Source organism: Phaethon aethereus (assembly GCF_964289735.1).
Source record: "Phaethon aethereus genome assembly, chromosome: 2".
Classification (NCBI taxonomy): Eukaryota; Metazoa; Chordata; class Aves; order Phaethontiformes; family Phaethontidae; genus Phaethon; species Phaethon aethereus.
In genome coordinates this window covers 44,571,890-44,598,239 of record NC_138582.1, presented here as the reverse complement: position 1 = coordinate 44,598,239, position 26,350 = coordinate 44,571,890, and the positions used below count along the sequence as shown (strand labels likewise).

The 26,350-nt window shown below is 40.7% G+C and overlaps 1 protein-coding gene across 1 annotated transcript in view; it reads left to right on the top strand.

The window, feature by feature from the left end:
- The window catches only part of RP1 (RP1 axonemal microtubule associated), a gene marked incomplete at its 3' end in the record, with an annotated part of 200,765 nt that overhangs the window by 134,623 nt on the left and 39,792 nt on the right, over window positions 1-26,350 (top strand). The window contains exons 37-43 of the mRNA XM_081996424.1: window positions 561-639; window positions 2,224-2,355; window positions 2,846-3,027; window positions 4,053-4,139; window positions 9,559-9,691; window positions 11,007-11,146; window positions 22,995-23,385. Coding sequence (XP_081852550.1) covers window positions 561-639; window positions 2,224-2,355; window positions 2,846-3,027; window positions 4,053-4,139; window positions 9,559-9,691; window positions 11,007-11,146; window positions 22,995-23,385 — 1,144 coding nt within the window. The remainder of the gene's footprint in view (window positions 1-560; window positions 640-2,223; window positions 2,356-2,845; window positions 3,028-4,052; window positions 4,140-9,558; window positions 9,692-11,006; window positions 11,147-22,994; window positions 23,386-26,350) is intronic.

The window sequence follows — 26,350 nt, the reverse complement described above, 5'->3', positions numbered from 1 at the left end:
GACCTATTACAGAGAGGGCTTCAATGAAAACTCCTTATCCCAATAGTACAGTGGTTGAAACCTTCCCGGATACTATTCACTTAATTCCCGCTTAGCTGCCTAATTCCCACTAAATTAACTGTGAATTTTAGTGAAAATGAAATTGCTCCAGATTTTCAGAATTATTAGACACCTATTGTTCATCAGTTTCATTGGGAGTTAGGTTCTGGATCGAACTTTCAACACAGGTAGTAATTGATCTGATTTGGTTATTTCAATCCATGAAGATAGTAGAAAAGAGCACTTTATTGCTAGTGCATATCTCTGATGTTTCCAAAATTAATTCCTATTAAATACAGAAGCATTTTGAAATTCATAATTCATAATTTTAACTGGATCAGAAAATTTCTGTTATAGCATGTAATGTTTATTAGCTCAAAGACAATGGAATGGCATAAATGAGACAAATTTGCTTCCACTGAGATACAAACCAGACACACAAGGCTAAATGGATAAATATTCAAAAGTAGATACATATTAAGTTTAACTAAAATATAATTTTTATTATTTTCATATTGCAGGTGGATGTTTTCAAAATCAAAGCAGTATATCTTGGCAAGTTGAAACAAGTTCTTGTTGGATTTAAGAGTTTAAAAAAAGGTCAGCAATTTTTTCAGTTAATATATGGTAATAATAATGTAGATTATCAGATTTAGGAGATCCTAGAACTTCAGAAATGTCTTAAATTCAAGATTAAAAACCACATGCATTTTTTTTTTAAGTTCTAGAATTTTGAAATTTCTTTCCATTTTCTGCTGTTTATTATTTTTGTTGGACTACACATGTCAAGTATCCAGAGTGGTTTTACTAAAATGTGTAAAGGATTCCTAGGAAATGTCATGATAATGTAAAATGGTAAAATTATGTGAACGTTTTCTCCATAAAAGTTACTATGTATTTACGAGTACAGTCAACAAACCTTTTGTTTTTCAGGAAGCAATATGACATCATGCTTTTGCAATTTTTGACATTTTTGTTTCCTCTGTATTTTTAGATGATGGACATTTTCATTTTAAAAGAGAATGTTTTTTCAGGACTAAATGCTTCTAGGTAAAGATAAGAACAGAAAATCAGTTCATCATATTGGGAAACAGAACATGGCAGAAAGGCTGTTCTGGCCTCATAGCCTTTTTTCTTCTAACCCGTGAGAAATACATTCTTTTTAAAGGGATTCTGCATGCATGAGGCTGAGTGGCAGATAAAAAGTCTGCACTTCTTGCAGCAATTTTTCTTGTCCTCCTTCTGACTCCACAGCAGCTGTTGGAGTTAAATAAAATTGCCTACTTCTTAAAAATAAGAAACAGCAAGGAGCATCCTGAATTGATATTTTCTTCAATAGTTTGGCTACAGTTGTGGTCCATTGTTTTTTAGAGGCAACAGAACAGAGATTCTACAGATAGCCTACTTGTGCAGATAGTGTTGATAATGGAGATAAGATGTTCCAGAGCATGATAAGCTGAGTCTCTTGTTCTTTTATCTTTATCAAAAAAACAAGACTATAAGATGACTGTACATTAAACTCAGACTCAGCAAAACTGGTTTAGAGACTATTCCATGTATTTCCTAGATGGTAACATTAAAATGAATGACCAAACTTTCCTTGACTTCACCAAGACTTGGAGTATAACCCAGACTCAGAGGTCTGAATCTTCAAATGCTTTGTTTCCAGAGAATCAGCACAATGGTCCCAATCAAGAGAAAACCTTCACCTGAAGTTTGTGCCTTATTAGATAGCAAAGAACCTCACTGGAAAGAACGTTGTGTTGAGTGGATTTTCTGACAGCTAATGTGTTAGAAATCCTGATCCATTTTCCTTTAGTACCTTGATAATATCATTTCCTATGGGGGACCAGTTGTATCTGGAGATCTCGTACAGAAGCTTTTCCATCCTTTGGGACACTAATAGATCATTAAATCAAATCTATCCCTATGTTTGATTTCATAAGATCTGTAGAAAATTTAAGACTTCTTCAATTTGTGGAATATTTTGGAGTGTAGGGAAACAGACAGAAACACATATACACACAACCAGTATATTTTCAGAAGCCTTATTTCCTTAGGAATTCTGGCAAAAGAAAACATTTTATTGATTTTCTAAAGATAGAAACTTATGACCGCATACACAGAACACTTTGTTGCTTAAAAAAGGTATAAATGAATAATGTTTGGTTTATTTTCAATCAGATGAATGGTTCTTGGAAAAAATTGTTATAGAAGAAGTCCTCTACCCTTTTTCTGCACATGTTTTTATTCACAATGACTGGATCAATAAATGCTCCAAGAAAGATTTTGTAGAAGTGGCAATTCCGCTCAAAGGTAATACCAGCTGATATGTCCTTCATTTGCATGAATTACTACTGCATGGCAGTGCAGAACAGAGCCATACAAGGCTACATCACAGTGCAGACAGAACTGAGCATTGGTACCCCAATGGTGAGGGGCAGGGGCCTGGACCAAGGTGAATCTTTGTCTTCTGTAAGCAAGGAGGAGGAAATTATGCCTGGGATGGAGAAGATGGAAATGGCAGTATTGGAGTCTCCTCTGGCAGCACGTATCCTGTCCTTGGAACAATACAGAGAAGACAGGCATGGCCCTTGCATGAGTGTGACATGAATTCATGAAGCAGCCAGCCTGGTTTTCTACACCTCCACAGGGATAAAATGAGTAATGAGGGGTTTGCAGCTGTGTTGCCTGACTTGCCTGTGCTAGATCCAGCACTACCAGGCAATGTCATCTTGTCTCTTTTGCCTTATACTGCCTTGTAACTTAGACACGGGCTCTGAATGTATGTCTGTTTTCATTGCAGAAACATCTGTGACATCTCCTCTCACAAAAAAATCTGATACTAAAAGCAGAGGACGATGGCAAACATGGGTGCACTGTACACAAGTACCAGAAGGCATTCCTGATATTCAAGTTGTTGTATTTGGAAGAAAAGGGAAATCCCCTGCACAGAAAGTTCAGAATCTGAATGATAATCCATTTTTGGTTGGTTTCTTTTTTATTTCACACATATCTTACCAAATAGTTACAGTAAAAAAGTAAAAGTTGTAGCCAACATATATGAAGTTGTGTGGAATGATTTTTTGTTTGTCAGACCTAATGTTTATACCTCCGTGTCTTAAATAAACAGCACTTGGAGAAGTTCTCACATGTGCGCTAATACATATCACTTATGAATGCTCACTTGAGCAAATGCCAACTTTGACATGAAAAGCCTCATTAACTTTGAATTAAGACTAGAAGGCCTTAACAGTAAGGCAATAAATAATGAAGCTATTCCATACTTCCTTTATGTTCTACTTAAACCTCAGCTAATCTGTTTTCACTACTGTGAAAAGCTGTGTCTCTCTACAAGGAGCTTGGGCCTGGGAAAATATCAATTCTGTAGTTTGCACATGAAGTTAATGGCAGCTTCTGGACAGGTGTGTGAACCTGGGTCACCCCTTTCAAAAGGTTTTTATTCTTAAACATGGGGAAAAAAGTAGTTACACATCTTTTGCAAAAAGGCAATATAAACATCACTTGGTTAACTTCTACAAGATGAAAAGCCACAAGCAGCAGCATATGACTTACGAAACCAGCCATCCTTTCTTTTAAGCACTAGAATAACTGAGAACAGAACCAATAGCCAGGGCTAAAAATCACCTTGAGTTCAAAATTTCAGTTCAAGTTTGAGAATAAAGATGCCGTGAAGAGGAGGTGAATAGAAAAGTGAAAAGAATAGCAATATTGAATTCAGCTTGGAAGTATAGACTCAGTCATGCATTTCCTTGCTTTTCATATGTTGGTCTAGGCTCTGCAGCCAATTCTCCTGGTTAAAAATAAACATAAATTATGATACAAATGTGAGTCCAAATTAGCTTGCAATCTTAATGGGACTTCCTCACCCTAATGTTAATGTCCTTGACTAGTATTTTTACTTATTTATCTTTTTACCTGGGCTTAAAGTATGTCATACAAATTATTACATACAACATATAGTTAATTTTTTTCCTTTATCTTTCTGGCAGTTAACTGTTGGTGATATTGGAGATATAACAAAAGTTTCCTTTGTGCTATTTGCTCCATGCTTGGGAAGAGGAATTAAACTTCACAAGGTATTCCAAATACACTGCCTATAAACTTGTAATATTGTTCACAATACAAGTAAATATCTTTTGCTAAGAGACATATTGTTAGCTTCGCTTTGCACCTGTGATGGGTTGACCCTGGCTGGATGCCAGGTGCCCACCAAAGCTGCTCTGTCACTCCCCTTCTCAGCTGGAGAGGGGAGAGAATATATAATGAAAGGCTCATGGGGTGACATAAGGATGGGGAGAGATCAGTCACCAATTACTGTCATGGGCAAAACAGACTCTACTTGGGTGAACTAATTTAATTTATTACCAATCAAATCAGAGTAGGATAATGATAACTAAAACCAAATCTTACAACTTCCACCCAAAAAAATCTTCCACCCACCCCTCCCTTCTTCCCAGGCTCCACTTCACTCCCAGTTTTCCCTACCTCCTCCCCCTGAGCGGCACAGGGGGATGGGGAATGGGGGTTGTGGTCAGTTCATCACACATTGTTTCTGCTGCTCCTTCCTCCTCAGAGAGAGGACTCCTCACACTCTGCCCCTGCTCCAGCATGGGGTCCCTCCCATGGGAGACAGTCCTCCATGAACTTCTCCAATGTGAGTCCTTCCCACAGGCTGCAGTTCTTCACGAACTGCTCCAGCCTGGGTCCCTTCCACAGGGTGTCATCCTTCAGGAACAGGCTGCTCCAGCGTGGGTTCCCCGCAGGGTCACAAGTCCTGCCAGCAAACCTGCTCCAGCCTGGGCTCTTCTCTCCACGGGGCCCCAGGTCCTGCCAGGAAGGAGCTTGCTCCAGTGTGGGCTTCCTGTGGGGTCAGCCTGCTTCACGCACATCCACCTGCTCAGGCGTGAGGTCCTCCATGGGCTGCAGGTGGAGATCTGTTCCAGTGTGGAGCTCCATGGCTGCAGGGGCACAGCCGGCCTCACCGTGGGCTTCGCCATGGGCTGCCGAGGAATCTCTGCTCCAGCGCCTGGAGCCCCTCCTGCCCCTCCTGCTGCCCTGGCCTGGGTGGCTCCAGAGTTGTTGCTCTCACGTATTCTCACTCCTCTCTCCCACTGCAGTTGCGCAGGTTTTTTCCCCACCTCCTTAAATACGTTACCCCTGAGGTGCTACCACTGTTGCTGATGGGCTCAGCCTTGGCCAGCGGTGGGTCCGTCTTGGAGCCGGCTGACACTGGCTCTATTGGACATAGGGGAAGCTTCTAGCAGCTTCTCACAGAAGCCACCCCTGCAGTCCCCCTCTACCAAAACCTTGCCATGCAAACCCAATACAGCACCACACTAGCAAGGCCACACATCTTTTGGCTTAGTTACCTGGTATCTACAGAGGATTGCCTACAGCTTCCACATCTCTCTGTGGGCAGATCTACCTTGTTTGTGCCTGCTGAAGTGCATATAGCTGTATCTGTTCACTGATGTGCAGATCCATTCTGCATAGTTCATCATGACGTGGACAGCAGTGTTTCTGCTGATGTTAGGAATTGTTAATCCCTGCATGGAAATACCAGCAGTCTCCTGACACAGAGCAACCTACTTGTGGAAACCAATTAAGCTGATACTTCAGTATTTATTCATTACAACACAGTCATCAGTGGGCCTTAAACATCTGACTGTAGTTTAATATGTACTTAAGATGTCTCATAAAAAGGGATGGAGAAATTATTTAATGCTGTCAATCTTATGATTCAACTAGATTTTAAATGTAGATCTTTCCCCAGGGTGAATAGGAAGATTCAACAGAAAGGTGTTGGGCCTGGTAATACTTGGGCTTTGGGGAAATACTTAAACTTGAAGGTTAATGTAAAGAAAGATTGTGTCAATGAGCTCTGCCTGTAGGCAAGGGCCCAAAAAGCGTTGTGGACATAGCACTGAATTATTCTGAAGTTAGTAAAAGAATGTTTTCCTGAACTGGGCCACACCATACCTTAACCCTGCTATGGATTTAAAAGGCCAAAGGGTGATTCCCAAAATGAATAAACAGTCCAGAAACTGTTCTGATGGGAAATACTAGAGACAGCTTCATTCCACGCTAAAATTTGATTGGGTTTATGGTGCTTAAAGGAACATTAAGTTTGAGTTTATGAGGTCCTCTGAAGATAGAGGGGGGGTTTATCTTGTTCATATTTTTTCCCCAAATTTGTTCTTTGTCAGCTAATTTTGTAGTCACAGTTTAGGCTACAAGAATGGAAAGAATAGGTAAGCAAAACTAATTTCTCATTTTAAATATGCATCTCCAGGACATTGATAAAGCATTCCAAAAATATGTTGACACTACCCTCACTATATCCATTGTGTGATTATGTAATATAAAATTTCAGCCTCCAGAATTGGTGGCTCAAAACATGGCAGGAAATTCATAAATGTAATAGTTTGCTTTCTGCTTTCTTTCAAGGACAACCCTCTGCAAATGGCTAAGTGATTTTTGTTTATACTTTTAAATACTTCAAAAATTATTTAATAATCAGTTTATTAGTAGCTATAAATTGTTGCAATCTACAAGAAGTCAAGAGGTTACTATAGACCTATGTAGTCTTTTCTACTGGTGCACTTACAACCCACAACATAAGCCACATACACTGCTTGTGCCAGTAATATGCTTATAACATCTGTTACTCATTTATTAGTCTTTTTATAAATTATTTATACATGGAAACATAAACTAAAATGTAACAAGTTTCACTTTAATAGGACTCTTACAGTGCAGTAGAAAAAGAGATGCTGTATACAAATAGAAAGACTACACGAAACAGTCATTATATGTAAGTTCACTATGAATTGGTCAAATGCAGCCCCAATTGAAAAGAATTCCATTTCTTACTTTCTCCTTAAGTGAAAGAAGTAATAGCCAAAGTTTCAAAAATTTCACAAAAACACGGATTACAGATGAAACAGCAAAGGCTAAAAAGCAGATAAAACCCTTACATTCCTTTTGCTACTCTTTATTTTTTCTATTCTGGTTGTCGTGGTTTAGTCCCAGCCGGCAACTAAGCACCACGCAGCCGCTCGCTCACTCCCTCTCCCGCAGTGGGACGGGGGAGAGATTTGGGAAAAAAACTCGTGGGTTGAGATAAACAGGGTTTAACAGGACAGAAAGAAAGAAGGAAACAATAATGATAATACCAACAAAGGAATGTACAAGAACAAGTGAGGCCCAATACAGAAATTGCTCACCACCCAGTGATCGACAGCCCGTCCCCGAGCAGCGATTTCCGCCCCCCCGGCCAACTCCAGTTTATGTACTGGGCATGACGTCGGATGGTAGGGAATATCCTTTTGGCCAGTCTGGGTCAGCTGTCCCGGCTGTGTCCCCTCCCAGCTCCCCGTGCACCCCCAGCCTTCTCGCTGGCAGCCCAGCAGAAGAAGCTGGACTGTCCTTGACGGCTCAGCAACAACCCAAAACATCAGCACATTATCAACAGTTTCTCATCCCAAATCCAAAACACAGTCTCACACCAGCTTCTGTGAGGAAAACCAGCTCTATCCTGGCTGAAACCAGGACACTGGTGTTTACAGCAGCTTCAGAATACCAGAGTTTTTCTCATTATCTCCTAGGGTTTTCTGCACACTTCTGCAGACAATGATACAACCTTAGCTAGAATTTATGTCTTTTCTGTAACTTTTGAAGATTTATGTACTCTAGAATGAGTACCTTTTTCTTGCTCAAAAACAGACTTTATGGCCCTTTCCAAAATAAAATACAAAATCATTTTTACTTTCATACAGGATATAGAAACACTATATGATTTGGAGATAAAATTCACACTTAGATGTGATCTTACAACTAACAAGAAATTGTCAGGTACATTTTATTTTAAGGCCAAAGTCTGAATAAATTTACACACCTCATTTTTATGAGTCCAGTTTCTGCAGGTTGTCTACCTGCATATGCAGGTAACCCTTGGTCCAATTTTAATATGGATAGGACTTTGTGATACTTATTGATATTTAGTTAAGAATGTTTATATTGATAGAAGTTAGGGAGGGTATTTTTGTATGAGAAGAAATTAGACATTTAGCATGAGAAAATTCAGTTATTGCAAGTGCAAAAAATGGGTTAACCACTGGCTAAAATTTCAGTGGAATTTAATACTATTTAAAGAAAAACACCGTTTATTCAAGTAATTAATGGAATTCTGGAAATGGTCATGGGGAATTGTTTACTTTCATCTGGAAGCTTTGTGCTTGATCTTGCGAAGCATTGGGCACAAAGCATAACCAAGAATGGAAAATGTTTAGTAATTACATTTCTAGGAACTCAAGAGCAAGATAGTTTGACAAAATTTTTAAGAGTGGAACTGCCAAATTCCTAATATTTTCAATTATGTAATTCAATTATATAAATATTTATGCATTTCAAAGCTTGCACTTGTAGTCTATGTAGGGAAATCCATACTCAGGATTTCCAAACAGTGATATGTGTATCCCATACAATAAACCACAAACTTTTGTTGCTGCCACTGGTGTCAGTAGTGGTAATAAGTCACCGCAGTAATTTTAGGAATCCCTGCCTAAGAATTCCAATTACCTAATGTCTTGATGAAATTAAGTTTTTGTTTCATATTGTTTTGTTTTTAATGTCTTGGATATAATATTTCTATGCAAAGAGATTCTAAAGGCTGAAAAAACCATTTCTGCTGTAGTCAGTAGCTATGTAGCAAATTCAGTCCTGCATATAATAGTTACCAGCAATGTTTCTGCATATGCCTGACAGTTTGTCATTCTATATTTTATAACCTGACCGAGGATAAAGTTCATGATCTGAGTTGCCCTTCTGTGAATCTGATCTCCACATTGACTGTCTCAGTAGTTAGGATAGGTGGGCTCCCCAGGCTGTGCTTCCTCAGTTGGTTTGGAGGTTCTAAGTTCACAAATTTGGAACCTGATTTGTTCAGTCTCTACTGAGTATTTAAAGTCAGGTGGAATGAAGCTGGACCTAAGCTCACACCTTCTGTTGGAATTCATTCTTCAAGTAACTCACTCCCACAGGGTGGCCCAAAGGCCACTGGACACCTAATTTCTTCCAACTTTGAAAATCCTAGCTGACATATAGCAAGTTACATGTAAACAAAAAAAACCAGCAAAATAAATGTTTTTGCGAAATGGGCATATGCTATTAAGATTGATATAACTGTATTCATTCATTTGACATTCTGAAATTGCAAGTATATACAGGTCAATTTAATCTGTATCCTTCATTGGTTCCCTACAAATGGGTCCTATGTCTGCATCGATATGCAATGAAGAATACACCTATAAGCATCAGGCTGCAGAATCAGGGGCTTGCAGCAACTACTGTAGCTCTTGTTATACAGAATCAGGTAGTTTTTATACAGTGTGTGCAGGCATTAACAACAGGAAGAAATGTAATTTTCTATTGGGATGGAAATAAGAAATTAAATAATTCAGATAAATGAATTTCCTCTTCTGATTCTGCCTGCAGCTTCGGCTAAAAGACCTGGACACTAAACAAGAGTTGGGCTTTCACACTGAAGCCCGATGTCTGTTTGGAGAAGATGGATCTGAGATGGTGACAGAGATAGCAGTGGTCAGGCCAGACAAGCCACCACTCAAGGGTATGCTGCTGAACTAAAAAATAAATACGTGAGCAAATGCACACACAGATACAAAACTGTGAATCGCCTAATGGGATGAACACAATGGGCAAGAATGCAAATAATTTCATATATATTAAAAAACACTCAAAATTATTTTTAAAGATTCATTTAATATACCTGTGTAAACTATGTGAGATCTTTAATAACGTGTACTGTTCAAGCATTTCTGTTTTAAAACAACTTGCATGCATTGTTTTCACCAGGCTAAGTGTCCATTTGAAAGCCTGAAAAATATTCAAAGCCCAATTAGTATGTTTCTGTTGAAATTTTAAAAAAACGACCGATTTACACTCAGTAAGGGACTGAGTCACAGATTTTAAAAAGGCATGAATCACAAAAAGAAAAACCAATCTTTTTGGATGTGTTCTTCAAGGCCCATTTCTGCCCCAGAAGCTCTGTTCATTTCATAATTACATTTAAAATATGGTAACATCTTCCTTTGTTCTGATTACATTTTATAAAATATTTAGAAAAGTATTCTCATTCATTATACTCTATGAACAGAAGTGTTAGTTAAAATATTTAAAACTTTTTGTATTTAATATCTAACTAAAGGCTAGACTGCAAATGGAAATATATCTTAACAGTCCGTTATAACATTTAATTCTTCACAGACCTTACAGAACCCATAAAAAAATCCTCTGTCATGCTGCCTCGAGGAATATGAACTACATACCTCATCAGCCAAAAGTCATGGCAAGCCATACTTTGTGGTGAAAATGCATATCTGTATAAATAGCTGAGCCGTTTCTCCTAAACATATTAATTGATATTGGCCATAGTTATCAAAATGCCAGACTAAATCAGAATTCAGCTGATCCAGAACAAAAAGTGGATTTCATGTCTTATATCTGTTTTATCTCTGGTAAAATGTTGTTAAGAGTTGAGAAATCCTAACTCAATTTAAGACCTTTAATTCCTACAAGAATTCAAGGCTTTTTACAACACCTGATAAAATCAATGTGATTCTTTCTGTTGATTTCAGTTCTGGATAAGACTCCAGAACTACATTTTATTTTTCTGTAATGTAAGCATGGATTATTGCATTGATGCATAAAGGGACTTTCATCTCTAATTCTCTACTGTGCTGTTGTGAGGTTGTTAGCAATCTGTATGCAACTCAGACAGAAAATTAATGTCAATTACTATAACTTCATTCCTTGGTCTTGGAATTAATCTTTTACCTAAAATAAATTGCTTTATAATGTTTGGCAATTACATTGCTAAATAATCTGATTTGGTATTGTCTTGTGTCACTGATTTTTCATGACAGGAGTTCTTTACTCGATCTGTGTTAAAACGGGAACATTGCCTGCATCAGGGACTGATGCAGAAGTATTTATCACGGTATTTGGAGACCAGGGAGATTCCTGCAAAAGGAGACTAAGGCGCTCAAATTTTGAAAAAGGACAGGTTAGTACTGGCTTATTTTCCTTACATGTTTACTTAATGTGATTTATTTTATTACTTTCCTCCAACACCATATTTCTTCTAATTATCAAATACAAGCATTGATGTTACACTGTGGTAATCTGTGGAAAAGATGTGTTGCTTACAAAGTATAAACATTTTACCTGAATTGTGATTATGGTTTAAGAATGGTTCAAGTACCAATAAATTTAAAACCCACATGCCATCAGTAACTGTTCGTAGAAACTGTAATTGAACTCAATGATATATACAATTCCGTGGCTTAGTTTTCAGTCATTTGTGAAGCAGATATAGAAATACCAGGGCTATTTCCTGTGACTGTTCCTTTAAAATATGTTTTTTTAAAAGATCTATCCAGATATAGTTGAAAGAGAGGTTTTAAATGTGTTAGCTGCTATATGTTAATTAATCCACTTATAAAGAGAACTGCAAACAGGTAAAGCTGCTTGTAAACAGACTGTGACTGCTCAAGATAAATCCTAGGAGAGATTTTCTGGTCAACCTTTGCTGATTACCATATTAATGATTATGTCTACACAACATGTTCACACATACCCTGGACTCAGCCTGGATATGACTAGATAGGATTTAAAGGGACTTTTCAACTGATCACTGTATAGTAAAGCAGGATCCTCTATACTTATTTCATACCATTTCTTAAGAACTCTCATGGCTGACATGCCATAACTTTCTTAGGCAACCTGTTCCACTGGTTTGCTAGCCCTGCCCTTAGACAATTCTTCCTTCATTTGCTATATAACGTCAAAATATTCTCTTGAGCACAGAAACATAGAAACCAGCCATGTCACCCTCGTGTTCCATAGCAATTGATAATTTTTCTTCTATGAATTTGTGTGAACTCTTTTTAAACACCTGATGAGTATCCGCAGTCTCCTGTGGTAGTATAGACTGCACTGATCTGCAATCACATACTAGTTTCACCTGATTTCCCTTCTTTTTTTCTGGAAGATACAGTGACTGTTTTTTAATCTGTCATCCTCTCTTTGCTCTTCTTGATTTTATAGACCGCTATCCTCTGCAATCTTGTTTTGTCGCTGTTCATTGTTCCTTGTGTAGAAAAACGCCTCTTTAATCGTCCCTACTTACACTTTCCTATATCTTTTTTTGACTCTTTGATAACACATTTGCAACCTCTAAAAATTTGCCATTACCTCCTCTGCTTCTCTTTTTTCTTTGTCAGAATTCTATTTGCTCAGCTCTAGGTACCATCTTCAGACAACTGTTGCTTCAAATGGGCTGTGTGATACAGTCTATAGAGCACTCACAGGCAGGACATATACATTCATTTCTAAGCTCAGCCACTGGTTTACCTGGTGATCTGAATGTATCATTTTACCTTCCTTGTGTCCCTCATTTCACACTGTAAAATGAAGATAACCAATAGTTTAGACGTGATTGAAGAGAGGGAAGCATATATATATTTCAATGAAGTTTACTTCCCTTTTTATTTACTGCTGAGGAAAATTAAATAAAACTTTTAAAAATATGCTTAATCTCTCCCTTTCATAGCAATAACCTAATTCTAGATTCATAGATTCATAACAGTATTTAGTGTCCTAGCACCTAGTGAAATTACCATGCATTGGGAGATATTTAATAATTTAGCCATAGCCTTCCCACCCAAAGTATTTAGGCACGATTTTTCTTTACTTTTCCTATAGTCTCTTGCAACCCTTTTTTAATGTCATTGTTGGCTGAATCCTGCTGACTTAGTCCAAACTGTGCTATTAAAATATAGGAAGAGGTTTGTGATGCTGATATTATTAAAAATACGTTAATTCTTGGCATTTTTGAAGACAAATGTTTATAGGCAATTAGAAGAGTTAATAAGAGACATAAAGGTACATAGTTTGTGACATAACTTCGCAACGAGGTCTAAAAAGAAATAATTTACATGGCACTTTCAAGCTGGATGTTAATACAGAGTCAGTGACTCAACTCTTAGTGTTAAAGAAATGGGAGCCATTATATTGAGCAATAGAGTGCTGAGTGTCTGTCCTGGTTTCAGCCAGGATAGAGCTGGTTTTCTTCACAGAAGCCAGTGTGAGACTGTGTTTTGGATTTGGGATGAGGAACTGTTGATAATGTGCTGATGTTTTGGTTTGTTGCTGAGCCGTCAAGGACAGTCCAGCTTCTTGTGCTGGGCTGCCAGTGAGCAGGCTGGGGGTGCACGGGGAGCTGGGAGGGGACACAGCCGGGACAGCTGACCCAGACTGGCCAAAGAGATATTCCCTACCATCCGACGTCATGCCCAGTACATAAACTGGAGTTGGCCGGGGGGCGGAAATCGCTGCTCGGGGACGGGCTGTCGATCACGGGGTGGTGAGCAATTTCTGTATTGGGCCTCATGTGTTCTTGTACATTCCTTTGTTGGTATTATCATTATTGTTCCCTTCTTTCTTTCTGTCCTATTAAACCGTGTTTATCTCAACCCACGAGGTTTTTCCTAATTCTCTCCCCCGTCCCACTGTGGGAGGGGGACTGAGCGAGCGGCTGCGTGGTGCTTAGTTGCCGGCTGGGGCTAAACCACGACAGTCCTTTTTGGCGCCCAACGTGGGGCACGAGGCTTGAGATAATAACGGTTGCAGGTCACAATATCAGTTTATTTGATTTGCATCATGCTCTCGTCTTTGCTGTACATGTTAAGGATCGGTGTTGGTTTCTGCGGGCTGCTGCACTCTGCAATGATTAGTAATGTCTCGCCTGTGAATTTTGTTTTTAGAGCACTGACCTTGAGCTTAATGTGGTATCATCTGAGCTCTGTACTAAAGCCGTTACTATATTTTGGCTACAGTCTTGTGGAGACGATTAGCAATTATACTTCTGCCTCTGAAAGGTTTTTTATGGAGGAAATGCAGAATGGTACCTTTGCTACCCTCTATCATAACGTTTCCTCCTTCATCACAATAATTTTTCAGTATTTTGAACACCCTTGGGTAGTTAAAATACCTCTATTGCTACTTCTGGGGAACATTGTTTCGGTTTTGTCTAAGGTTGGCAAGCGATTTAAGAATATCACCCGGAGATCTGCCCCAAGGCTGGATAGTTACGAATGGCAGGGTGTGTGGAACAGCATGGGCAAATGCCTGGGGCGGTGGGCACCTCTGGTGTTTTGGAGCTTCACTCCTGAACAAGTGCAGAATCCTGATAAACTAGCAGAATATTTGGAAGAAGTATGCTGTCAGCCTGGCAGCTCCAAGGAGACACAAATCATTGCCATGTGCTGGGGCCTGGCCCATGCCTACCGAGCTCTATTTAACACTGTGCAAAGGGGAGAGAGGCTCTCTGGGTCTGATGGCAATGTGGCAGGCACTGTGACTACTCCAACCCCTGTGGCAGGCACTGTGACTACTCCAACCCCCACGGCGGGCACTGCCACTACTCCAACCCCCACGGCGGGCACTGTAGCTACTCAGACTGTTGCAGCTGAACCAGAGAACCAGCCCATCCCGGTATCAGTTGCCCCTGTACAAAAGAAGAAATCTTGGAAGCGGAAGTCAGCTCGTTTAGTAAGGGAGGAGGAAGATTCTGCTAAGAAGGAGCCAGAGGAAGAGAGTGAGGAGGCAGAGTGCTCTGAAGCAGGGCCATCACAAGCACGGAAGAGGGAAGAGAGCGAGTCATCACTTGAAGAGGAGGAAGAGGAAGAACTTATAAAAGAGACGGTAACTACCCGATCTCTATCCCTGAGTGAATTGCGAGATATGCGAAAGGATTTCAGCCGTCGTCCAGGTGAGCACATTGTCACCTGGCTTCTCCGATGCTGGGATAATGGGGCCAGTAGCCTGGAATTAGAGGGTAGGGAAGCCAAGCAGCTGGGATCCCTTTCTAGGGAAGGGGGCATTGACAAAGCAATTGGAAAAGGTGCACGAGTCCTCAGCCTCTGGAGACGACTCCTGTCAGGTGTGAAGGAAAGGTATCCCTTCAAGGAAGATGTTCTATGTCACCCAGGCAAGTGGACCACCATGGAGAAAGGTATCCAGTACCTGAGGGAGCTAGCGGTGCTGGAAGTGATTTATGGTGACTTGGACAATGGACAATTATCCAAACATCCAGATGAAGTCAATTGCACGCAACCTATGTGGCGGAAGTTTGTACGGAGTGCACCATCATCATATGCCAGCTCATTAGCAGTAATGGCCTGGAAGGATGGAGAGAGACCAACGGTGGATGAACTGGCTGGCCAACTCCGGCAATACGAAGAAAGTCTCTCTTCCTCCCTACGGGCCTGCGTCTCTGCTATAGAGAAACTGTCCCGGGAGTTCCAGCAATTCAAAGAGGATATGCCCTACCCTCCACCCATACGGACCAGTGTCTCAGCCATTAGGAGTAAGCGCTCTTCTGTTCAAGAGAGAAGATACAGAGGATACACACCACAAGCCACCCTGTGGTTTCAATTGCGTGACTACGGAGAGGACATGAGGAGGTGGGATGGAAAACCTACCTCGACCCTAGAGGCACGAGTACGCGAGCTGCAAGGAAAAACAATTACAAAAGGGGGTTCAGGTTCCTCGAGGAAAATTGTCGCTCCACTTTCCAGTGGGCAGCTTCCCAGAAAGAATAGAAGAGCTGATCTCACCTCTGATCCTCTTGAGGGGACTTCTGATTCCTATTTACAAGAAGTGGGTAACGAGTACTATGAGCAGGATTAGAGGGGCCCTGCCTCCAGCCAGGCGGAGGAGAGGGACAACCGAGTTTATTGGACTGTGTGGATTAGATGGCCTGGCACATCAGACCCACAGGAATATAAGGCTTTAGTGGACACCGGTGCACAATGTACCCTGATGCCATCAAGCCATATAGGGGCAGAACCCATCTGTATTTCCGGAGTGACAGGAGGATCCCAACAGCTGACTGTGCTGGAGGCTGAAGTGAGCCTAACTGGGAATGAGTGGCAGAAGCACCCCATTGTGACTGGCCCGGAGGCTCCGTGCATCCTGGGCATAGACTACCTCAGCAGAGGGTATTTCAAGGACCCAAAAGGGTACCGGTGGGCTTTTGGTATAGCTGCCTTGGAGACGGAAGAAATTAAACAGCTGTCCACCTTGCCTGGTCTCTCAGAGGACCCTTCTGTGGTGGGGTTGCTCAGGGTCAAAGAACAACAGGTGCCGATCGCTACCACAACAGTGCACCGGCGGCAATATCGCACCAACAGAGACTCCCTGATCCCCATCCATGAGCTGATTCGTCGGCTGGAGAGCCAAGGAGTGATCAGCAAGACTCGCTCACCCTTTAACAGCCCCATATGGCCAGTGCGAAAGTCTAATGGAGAGTGGAGACTGACAGTAGACTATCGTGGCCTGAATGAAGTCACGCCGCCATTGAGTGCTGCTGTGCCGGACATGCTAGAACTTCAATATGAACTGGAGTCAAAGGCAGCCAAGTGGTACGCCACCATTGATATTGCTAACGCGCTTTTCTCAATCCCTTTGGCGGCAGAGTGCAGGCCACAGTTTGCTTTCACTTGGAGGGGTGTCCAATACACCTGGAATCAACTTCCCCAGGGCTGGAAACACAGCCCTACCATTTGCCATGGGCTGATACAAACTGCACTGGAACAGGGTGAAGCTCCAGAGCATGTGCAATACATTGATGACATCATCGTATGGGGCAACACAGCAGAAGAAGTTTTCGAGAAAGGGAAGAAAATAATTCAAGTCCTTCTGAAAGCTGGTTTTGCTATAAAACAGAGTAAAGTCAAGGGACCTGCACAAGAGATCCAGTTTTTAGGAATAAAATGGCAAGATGGACGTCGACAGATCCCAACGGATGTGATCAACAAAATAACAGCTATGTCTCCACCAACTAGCAAAAAAGAAACACAAGCTTTTTTGGGTGTTGTGGGTTTCTGGAGAATGCATATTCCAAATTACAGTCTGATTGTAAGCCCTCTTTATCAAGTGACCCGGAAGAAGAACGATTTTAAATGGGGCCCTGAGCAACGACAAGCCTTCGAACAAATCAAACAGGAGATAGTTCATGCCGTAGCCCTCGGGCCAGTCCGGGCAGGACAAGATGTTAAAAATGTGCTCTACTCGGCAGCCGGGGAGAATGGCCCTACCTGGAGTCTCTGGCAGAAGGCACCAGGAGAGACTCGAGGTCGACCTCTAGGGTTTTGGAGTCGAGGATATAGGGGATCTGAGTCCCGCTATACTCCAACTGAAAAGGAGATATTGGCGGCATATGAAGGAGTTCGAGCTGCCTCAGAAGTGGTTGGTACTGAAGCACAGCTCCTCCTGGCACCCCGACTGCCGGTGCTGGGCTGGATGTTCAAAGGGAGGGTCCCCTCTACGCATCATGCGACTGATGCTACGTGGAGTAAGTGGGTCGCGCTTATTACACAGCGGGCTCGAATAGGAAATCTTAATCGCCCGGGAATCTTGGAAGTGATCATGGACTGGCCAGAAGGCAAAGATTTTGGAATATCACCGGAAGAGGAGGTGGCGCGTGCTGAAGAGGTTCCACCATATAATGAACTGCCAGAGAACGAAAGGCAATATGCCCTGTTTACTGATGGGTCCTGTCGTATTGTAGGCAAACATCGAAGGTGGAAAGCTGCTGTATGGAGCCCTATACGACGAGTTGCAGAAGTGGCTGAAGGACAAGGTGAATCAAGTCAGTCTGCGGAGGTGAAAGCCATCCAGCTGGCTTTAGATATTGCTGAACGAGAAAAATGGCCAGTACTCTATCTTTATACTGACTCATGGATGGTGGCAAATGCTCTATGGGGGTGGCTGCAGCAATGGAAGCAGAGCAACTGGCAACGCAGAGGCAAGCCCATCTGGGCTGCTGAATTGTGGCAAGATATTGCTGCCCGACTAGAGAATTTCGTCATAAAAGTACGTCACGTAGATGCTCACGTACCCAAGAGTCGGGCCACCGAAGAACATCAAAACAACCATCAGGTGGATCAGGCTGCTAAGATTGAAGTGGCTCAGGTGGATCTGGACTGGCAACATAAGGGTGAATTATTTATAGCTCGGTGGGCCCATGACACCTCAGGCCATCAGGGAAGAGATGCAACATATAGATGGGCTCGGGATCGAGGGGTGGACCTGACCATGGATGCTATTGCACAGGTTATCCATGAATGTGAAACGTGTGCTGCGATCAAACAAGCCAAGCGGTTAAAGCCCCTCTGGTATGAAGGACGATGGTTGAAATATAAATATGGGGAGGCCTGGCAGATTGACTATATCACACTTCCACAAACTCGCCAAGGCAAGCGCTATGTGCTTACCATGGTGGAAGCAACCACCGGATGGCTGGAAACATACCCTGTGCCCCATGCCACCGCCCGAAACACTATCCTGGGCCTTGAAAAGCAAGTCTTATGGCGACATGGCACCCCCGAAAGAATTGAGTCAGACAATGGGACTCATTTCCGAAACAACCTCATAGACACCTGGGCCAAAGAGCACGGCATTGAGTGGGTGTATCACATCCCCTATCATGCACCAGCTTCCGGAAAAATTGAACGATACAACGGACTGTTAAAGACTACACTGAGAGCAATGGGTGACGGGACATTCAAACATTGGGATAAACATTTAGCCAAAGCCACCTGGTTAGTCAACACTAGGGGATCTACTAATAGAGCCGGCCCTGCCCAATCAAAACTTCTACATACTGTAGAAGGGGATAAAGTCCCTGTGGTGCATGTGAGAAACATGCTGGGGAAGACAGTCTGGGTTACTCCTGCATTAGGAAAAGGCAAACCCGTTCGTGGGATTGCCTTTGCCCAGGGACCTGGGTGCACTTGGTGGGTAATGCGGAAGGATGGGGAAGTCCGATGTGTACCTCAAGGAGACTTGATTTTGGGTGAAAACAGTCAATGATTTGAATTGTATTATGTTAATTGTTCAGTATGACATTACTACTATGGCTGCTATCTACCATATCAATGGTATTACAGTAAGAATCACCCAGACTGATGAAGAATGAGCTTCACTGAAACCAAGCAACGTGCAGCAGTGATGAAACCAGAACTGGCTTCAGCAGCTTGCGCCCAACAAATCCCTCGAGATTGACATCTTCAACCTGCAGATCATGGACATGGACCGTGCCAGATGACAATCCAACACCACATACCATCTCCCCTGCCCTGAGAGACTGCTATGATGGATGAAGCCCAGAGTCATGGACTGACTGAACTCCATAGACATTTTAAAGTGATGGCCCATGGATTAAGAAAGTGATATCTGTGTGTATATATTAAAAGACAGGAAGAGTAATAATGAATAATTGGAATGTACTGAAAAGTATAGGACCTGGGCATGACGTAAATGGTATGGAATAAGGGGTGGATACTGTCCTGGTTTCAGCCAGGATAGAGCTGGTTTTCTTCACAGAAGCTAGTGTGAGACTGTGTTTTGGATTTGGGATGAGGAACTGTTGATAATGGGCTGATGTTTTGGTTTGTTGCTGAGCCGTCAAGGACAGTCCAGCTTCTTGTGCTGGCCTGCCAGCAAGCAGGCTGGGGGTGCACGGGGAGCTGGGAGGGGACACAGCCGGGACAGCTGACCCAGACTGGCCAAAGAGATATTCCCTACCATCCGACGTCATGCCCAGTACATAAACTGGAGTTGGCCGGGGGGCGGAAATCGCTGCTCGGGGATGGGCTGTCGATCGCCGGGTGGTGAGCAATCGCTGCATTGGGCATCACTTGTTCTTGTACATTCCTTTGTTGGTATTATCATTATTGTTCCCTTCTTTCTTTCTGTCCTATTAAACCGTGTTTATCTCAACCCACGAGGTTTTTCCTAATTCTCTCCCCCGTCCCACTGTGGGAGGGAGAGTGAGCGAGCGGCTGCGTGGTGCTTAGTTGCTGGCTGGGACTAAGCCACGACAGTGTCTTACCAAGCAGATCCTGTGTTTTAGGTGAGCTATTTTTGTACTGTGAACAATGAAAATTTTCTTCAGCTTAGATATTTTGTGTATTCATTTTCTTCATTGTGCAATAGGTACTTGGGAAAGGGTTGAGCAGTGAGGTGGCAAAGTGTTCTGATGATACTAATTTATTTAAGATAATAAATATGAAAGTTGGTGGCAGAGACTGCAGAAGGACCTCATGCAGAGTGACGGGGTAATAAAATGGCAGATGAAATTCATTGTAACTAAAATAAAAAGCAGTGGCTGTAAGGGGGAAAATCCCTTAAATTTGGATGCAGAATGATGGTCTCTGAAATAGATTTTACCCATAGGGAAGTGACCTTGCCATTAGGATAGCTCTGTAATGATGTCAGGCCAGTGCTCAGTAGAGGCAAAACCAAAGGAAAACAGAACAGATCAAATATTTAGGAATTATTAGAAAAAGAAAAAAACCCAGCCACCCCAAAGTAGAAAATACAGTCACACCTCCAGGTAAGTTCTCTAGTGCAGATGCATAATAGATGCTGTGTTTTGTTCTGATTCACTTGTCTTAAGAAGTGCAAGAAGAACGTCAATTGATATGAAATATCTTCCATACAGGGAACAACTAAGCAAACTACTGTTTGGCCTGGAAAAGGAATGATGAGAAGAAGGGAGAGGGAAGTAAGAAATATAAAATGGCATAGAGAAAATGAGTAATTCTACTTTCTCATGAAATACAAGGGCTCAAGAGATTAAATGAATCCTGCAGGTGGCAGATTCAAAACAAAAAGAAGTGGCTTCTTACACAGTGCATGATTAATCCATTTTACTTTCTTGCACAAGATGCTGCAGATGGTAAAATGCATGTTGGTGCAAAAAGCCATTGCACATTGTCAGGGAAGTCAGCTTTCCACTGAGGGCTGTTAAATATAAAGACACAATCTCTGGTTTAGAAAATCTCTGAACCGCAAATTGCTAAAGCCCAAGAGACTTTATATTGAAGAAACATCTCTATATATTTGCCCTGTTTTTCAACTCTTCCCTAGAAATCTGTTACTGGGAGCTGTTGGCACCAGGATACTGGACTAGATGGATCTGCAGTCTGACATACTACTGCCAGTCTCATGTTCTTTTTACATAGAAGTAGATTAATAAGAAGGTTGGAATGAGGTTTTAGTGAAAGTATCTAAGAATAGAAGGTGAAAGGAACGGATGTAAAGCGTAAGCTGTCCTGAGAGACAAGATTAAGTCAGCAAGATCCCTGGAAAATAGGGAATGGACAGGCAAAGAAAACAAAGTTAAGGAAACTTCAAATATGAAAAAAAGGATCTCTCTTGACTAATAAAGGACTGGAATATAAGGAAAAGCTAGGAAGACAGAAAATTGCAACAAAATGTCAGAGAAAAGAGTAAAGTTGATTTAATTACTGCAGAAAGTAAGGCTGGTTTATATTTATTTAAGTAATTGTATGTCTAACTTTTTCACCAGTTTAATGGGTTAAATAAATGGGGATTGTAATTTTGCTTGCTAACATCTCATCTAATGCAAAACAATTTAAAGAAAATCCTTTTGGTTTTCATTAATTACACTTCTAGTAGTGTGTTTAATGCAGTTCCGAATGTCTTTATACTGAGGGGGAAAAAAAAAGAAATGTAATGACATCAACCAAAAGTACATTCTTGCTAATGCTGAGGGAGCAGGCGATTTAATGTATTATTATGAGAATTCATTGGTAACAATGGGTGATTATGACCACTGTTGTCTAATGACTGTTAATTATTATCACAAAGAATGGGACTAATGATAGGTCCCTTTTTCAGATAGAGTTAGCTGTGAAAGAACATGAATATTAGCAATACAGGCTATTTCCTCTAAGTCAAGGGTCATGTAGACTGACAAGAAAATTATATTTGCCTCAGAACTACAAAGAATAAAATTAAAAAGCAATGAGTGCTCCCAAAAAAGTTATTTACAAGATGTTCCTCACAGCTAGATCTTATTTTGGGCTACATATGCATTACATGAAGGGGAATAACTTGCCATGGTAACTGTTTGGGAAGATCATGGATATAACAAGGTAAAAATGCTGGAAGTCCTAAGGCTGTGATAGGAATAATAACTCTGATGTTTTCTTTTTCTGAGCACGTTGTAGAGAATAGTCTGACACAGACAGGAGAATGGACCAGATGACATAATTCTTTCTAAAAATCATCTCTTCCTTTGTTGCTTTCTGGTCCTCATGCTTTTTCCTGCCTGGTGGCAAATTGGTTGGCAACAAATAAAAATTATAGCGTCTGTTTCTACTATCCATCTGGGTTTTTTTTAATGTCACCCACACACATGCCCATGTATCTACCCACCCACTCATATTGTCTCTTGCACGGAACACATTCATTCTCTCACATAATTTATTCATCCCAACATGCACTAGTGCAGTTGCCATTTAGCTTTTGTTTACTGGTAGCCGTAGCAATATTTAAACAGATGTCTATTTACATCTGAAGAGCACATCAATTCTTGCCTGTATGCGTGCACAGCCGTAGTTATAGTTTCTAATGTCAGTATCTTCCTTTGTTTGCATAGTCATCAACAGTGTCAGTATTTCTGTTCAGAGTTGAATAATGTGAAATTTCCCATTTGAAAAATAGGGTATCTTAGAATGTAAAAGACTTTGAAATGTTTAAAAATAAAATGCTTTATCTAAACGAAAGTTCAATTCACTAGGCCTATCCTGATATTTAAAGCACTCCCTTTGTTTCAGTTATGAGGGACTGGTTGAACTTCAATTTTCATGAGACTTCTGTAAGTAAATTGATCATCAGAGGTTTCTTTCTAACCAAAATAGTGGCATGTTTTTCATAATAAAGACAGTGATCATGAGCAAGATAAAATGTACATATTCAAGGATCCACATGTTTTCTGAACAGGGTCTCCAAATATGAATGTCAGACTATAATATTTTTTTTTTTTACTATCAGAAAGGAAAAGATACTTCAGCATTGAGAGGAATCTGTCTTCCCAAACAATCTTCTTAATGTCGGACAATAAAATGTATGGTTTTGTAAGTTTGCTATTTATTTTGCCTTTACTTTCTCAGGTTTGTATCTCTGAAATGAGAGCAGTAGAACTTGGACAGTTAAGCAAAGTGCTTGTTGAGCACCATAACATGGGTTATGGAGCTGGATGGTACCTGGACCAAATTGTCATCCATGAATCAGGCAAGACTGATGGCCAATACGCATTTCTTTGCCAGCAATGGTTAGACAGTGGAGTTGGTGATGCACAGATGGAACGAATGTTGAAGCTTCTTGGAAAAGTCAGGAACGGGCTGTTGACAGGAAAGATTTACGGTAAGGTCCAAAATCATCAAAGGTCCTTCCAGCTTTTGTTTTAATTGTAATTTGTGTTATTTTGGGGGTTATTTTTAAGGCTAAATCCAAAATACAGAAATAATATAGCTTAAATGTGAGTTGCCTCTCTCACAAAATTTGTCTCTCCAAACACTTTCCAGACCTGGTAAATACAATTATAATGTTCAGGGAAGAAAAACTACAGCAGAAGGGAGATATTAAGTGATTGAGGCAATGAAGAAACTATGTTTTTAGTTGAAGCTAGAAAAAAGCTGAAGCAGAAAGAGGTAGGTTGTTCCATATGGCAGTCAATGCAGAGCAGAAGGCTCCTGCAACAGTAATGAAACCACAAGAAGAGATACAAAAACTCTTCATGAGATTTACCCGTATGTTCATATATTTGCAGAAAGCATTTGCTTGTATTTGCAGGGTTTTTTCTACTTACATCAGTGGCACAAGTTCTTGCAAACAGTTAGCTGACCTGAACACAATATCCTATTCAAACTGCTTAGTGAAAAAAAGACCAAAACTCAGAAACAACTTAGACACTGAAAACATGATAAGTCTTTTTTGTTTTGCCAGGGTACTGGATTTCTTAGCTCTCTCACATGTTTTTTTTGAACTGGTGTAAAATGTTGGTTTGGGTCCATTTTATGAAATCTGAATCAGAACTGGTAGACTAAACTCTGTAAAGTTTAACTAATCTGAAGGTGTGAATTTGCATTCTATATCAGCAGTTTTGTAAACTGATCTTTATTAATTGCTATGCTAATGGATATTTCATTTTATGCTCAGAGAGTTTTATTTTATACATACTTGCAGACACAGTTAGTAGTGTGCATCCTCATATTTAGCAACCTGTACTTAGTCCACTAGCGAATATCTTATATCATCTAAGGAAATCGGAAAATAATGTCGTTAAGAAAACAGGACAGAATACCATGGAAATATAAGCATAGGATGAGCAGCTGAAGTAGTAACAATTTCAGAAGAAGAAATAGCTGTATTGTACCACTGCAAGTATTCCAGGTCTCTAAAAAAGTAGATTACATAGGTGCCCTACATAATCCACAGAGCGAGGCAGATGTCTCCTGAGGGTGATTCAGAGCAGAAGCCCAAGGCTGGCCAGAGTCTGTTGCATCTTTCTTCACTGATAATATTAAAAGTGAGAGAAACCTTGCATCCTTGTTTATGCACCTTAATTAGTGTCTGAATGTAGCTATATAAAAACGTTTTCCCTTCCCCTGTTTCCCACACACACAGAGTCCTCAAAAATCTGAGTGCAGGCTTGCTAATATTTTCCAGTCTATGATTATTAATACTCAGCTCTGTATCTACTGAAAATCAGTTCTGGTCTGGGTGTATGATAAGTTTAGAAGGAATATGACAAGTAAGCAGAGAGCCTATAAGGAATGGAGAAATAAAAGACTGATCAGCCAAGAGTGCTATACCTTAGAGGTCAGAATGTATATGGATATGATGGGACTTACTAAATGTCAAGCTGAGTCAGATTTTATAAAAGTATTAAAACAAATAGTAAAGGTTCTTCAACCATTTACTTATAAAATGAACTCAGAAAGATGTGTAATTATGCAGGAACAATAGAGTGAGGACTGAATGTAATGTAGGTAGAATCCCTAAACAAATAGAATACTTTATCTCTGTTTTCTTTAACGAACCGTAATGTTGGCAAGGGAAGCAAAACCAAAATTACTAATGGGAATGAGATTATTGGAAATCACCAAATGTGAAATGCAGATAGAACTCTGAGTTTCATGTAGTCAAGCAGTGACAACCAAAAGGAGTCGTTAGCCCAGAATATTGAAGGAATTGGGAAATGAAGTAGCAGATCTAGTAGCAAAGATTTCAATCAATTTTATGAAGACAAAAGGTATGACTTGAAAACGGCAAAGGTAATGCCTCCATCTAAAAACCAGAAAGCATAATGTAGGTGACTGTAGACCCAGTATTTGATCACATGCAGCCTTTATAACGCACTTTGAAGAAAAGAATAGTTAAGATAATAGAGGCAAATAAGAAATGAGAAGGAATGCATCCATGACTTCAGTAAAGACAGATTGTAAAACAAAGTTGATAGTCCTTAGAAATATTTTCCAGTCAGAGAAATGTAATGACATCTATACTGTCTAAATTTCAGTACTGAATTTTATTTGCTTTATGGGAAATTATTAGGTAATAATAAGCAAGTGGAAAGTAGTACTAAAAGGAAGAATTGTAAAGAGATGGAGAAGAGAGGATGCATATGCTGATGAAATCTGTTGGTGCTACAAAGCTGAGAGTACTATCGGGGGTGAAGAGGTTGTGTGATAAACTTGGAGAACTGGAGGAAAGCAATGGAACTGAATTCTGTAGCACAAAGCTTGAATACAAGTAGGTGTAAACCCAACTAAATATTTGAGCTCTTGATTCTGGTACAGGTTCCTAATTTCCTTTGATTTTTTGGAGGAAATTAGGAACTAAGTAGTAGCTAAGAGGCTAAAAACTGGATTGGATTTGTATCCCCATATTGTGTAATGATTTCTGCTACAGGAGTTCATCAGCAGGGTATGGCTAGGGGAAATACCTGTTATATGATCGCAGGGTAATTTTTGAGACAGCAATGTGATGTGACTGTGAGTAAAGTATTTGTGACCCCACAATGTATGTAGGCATTATCAGTGAAGATTGAAAAGAATTAATGCCACTACAGAGAAATAGTGGTATTTCACTGGGAATGCTGTGTGCAACTGTGGTCACGTCTGTCCAGAAGGACTGGTTCAAGCTGGAATGGAACATTATGACTGGGAATATGGCAAGTCTTTGTTGTGAAACAGTATTGAAAAAACTCGACATATTCAGACTAGCAAATTAAATGCTCAAAATGGACACAGTTGTGATCTATCAAAGTAATGGTGGCTTACACATCAAGGAGGGAAAAGACTAGCGGACAAAGTTGTCATAAAAA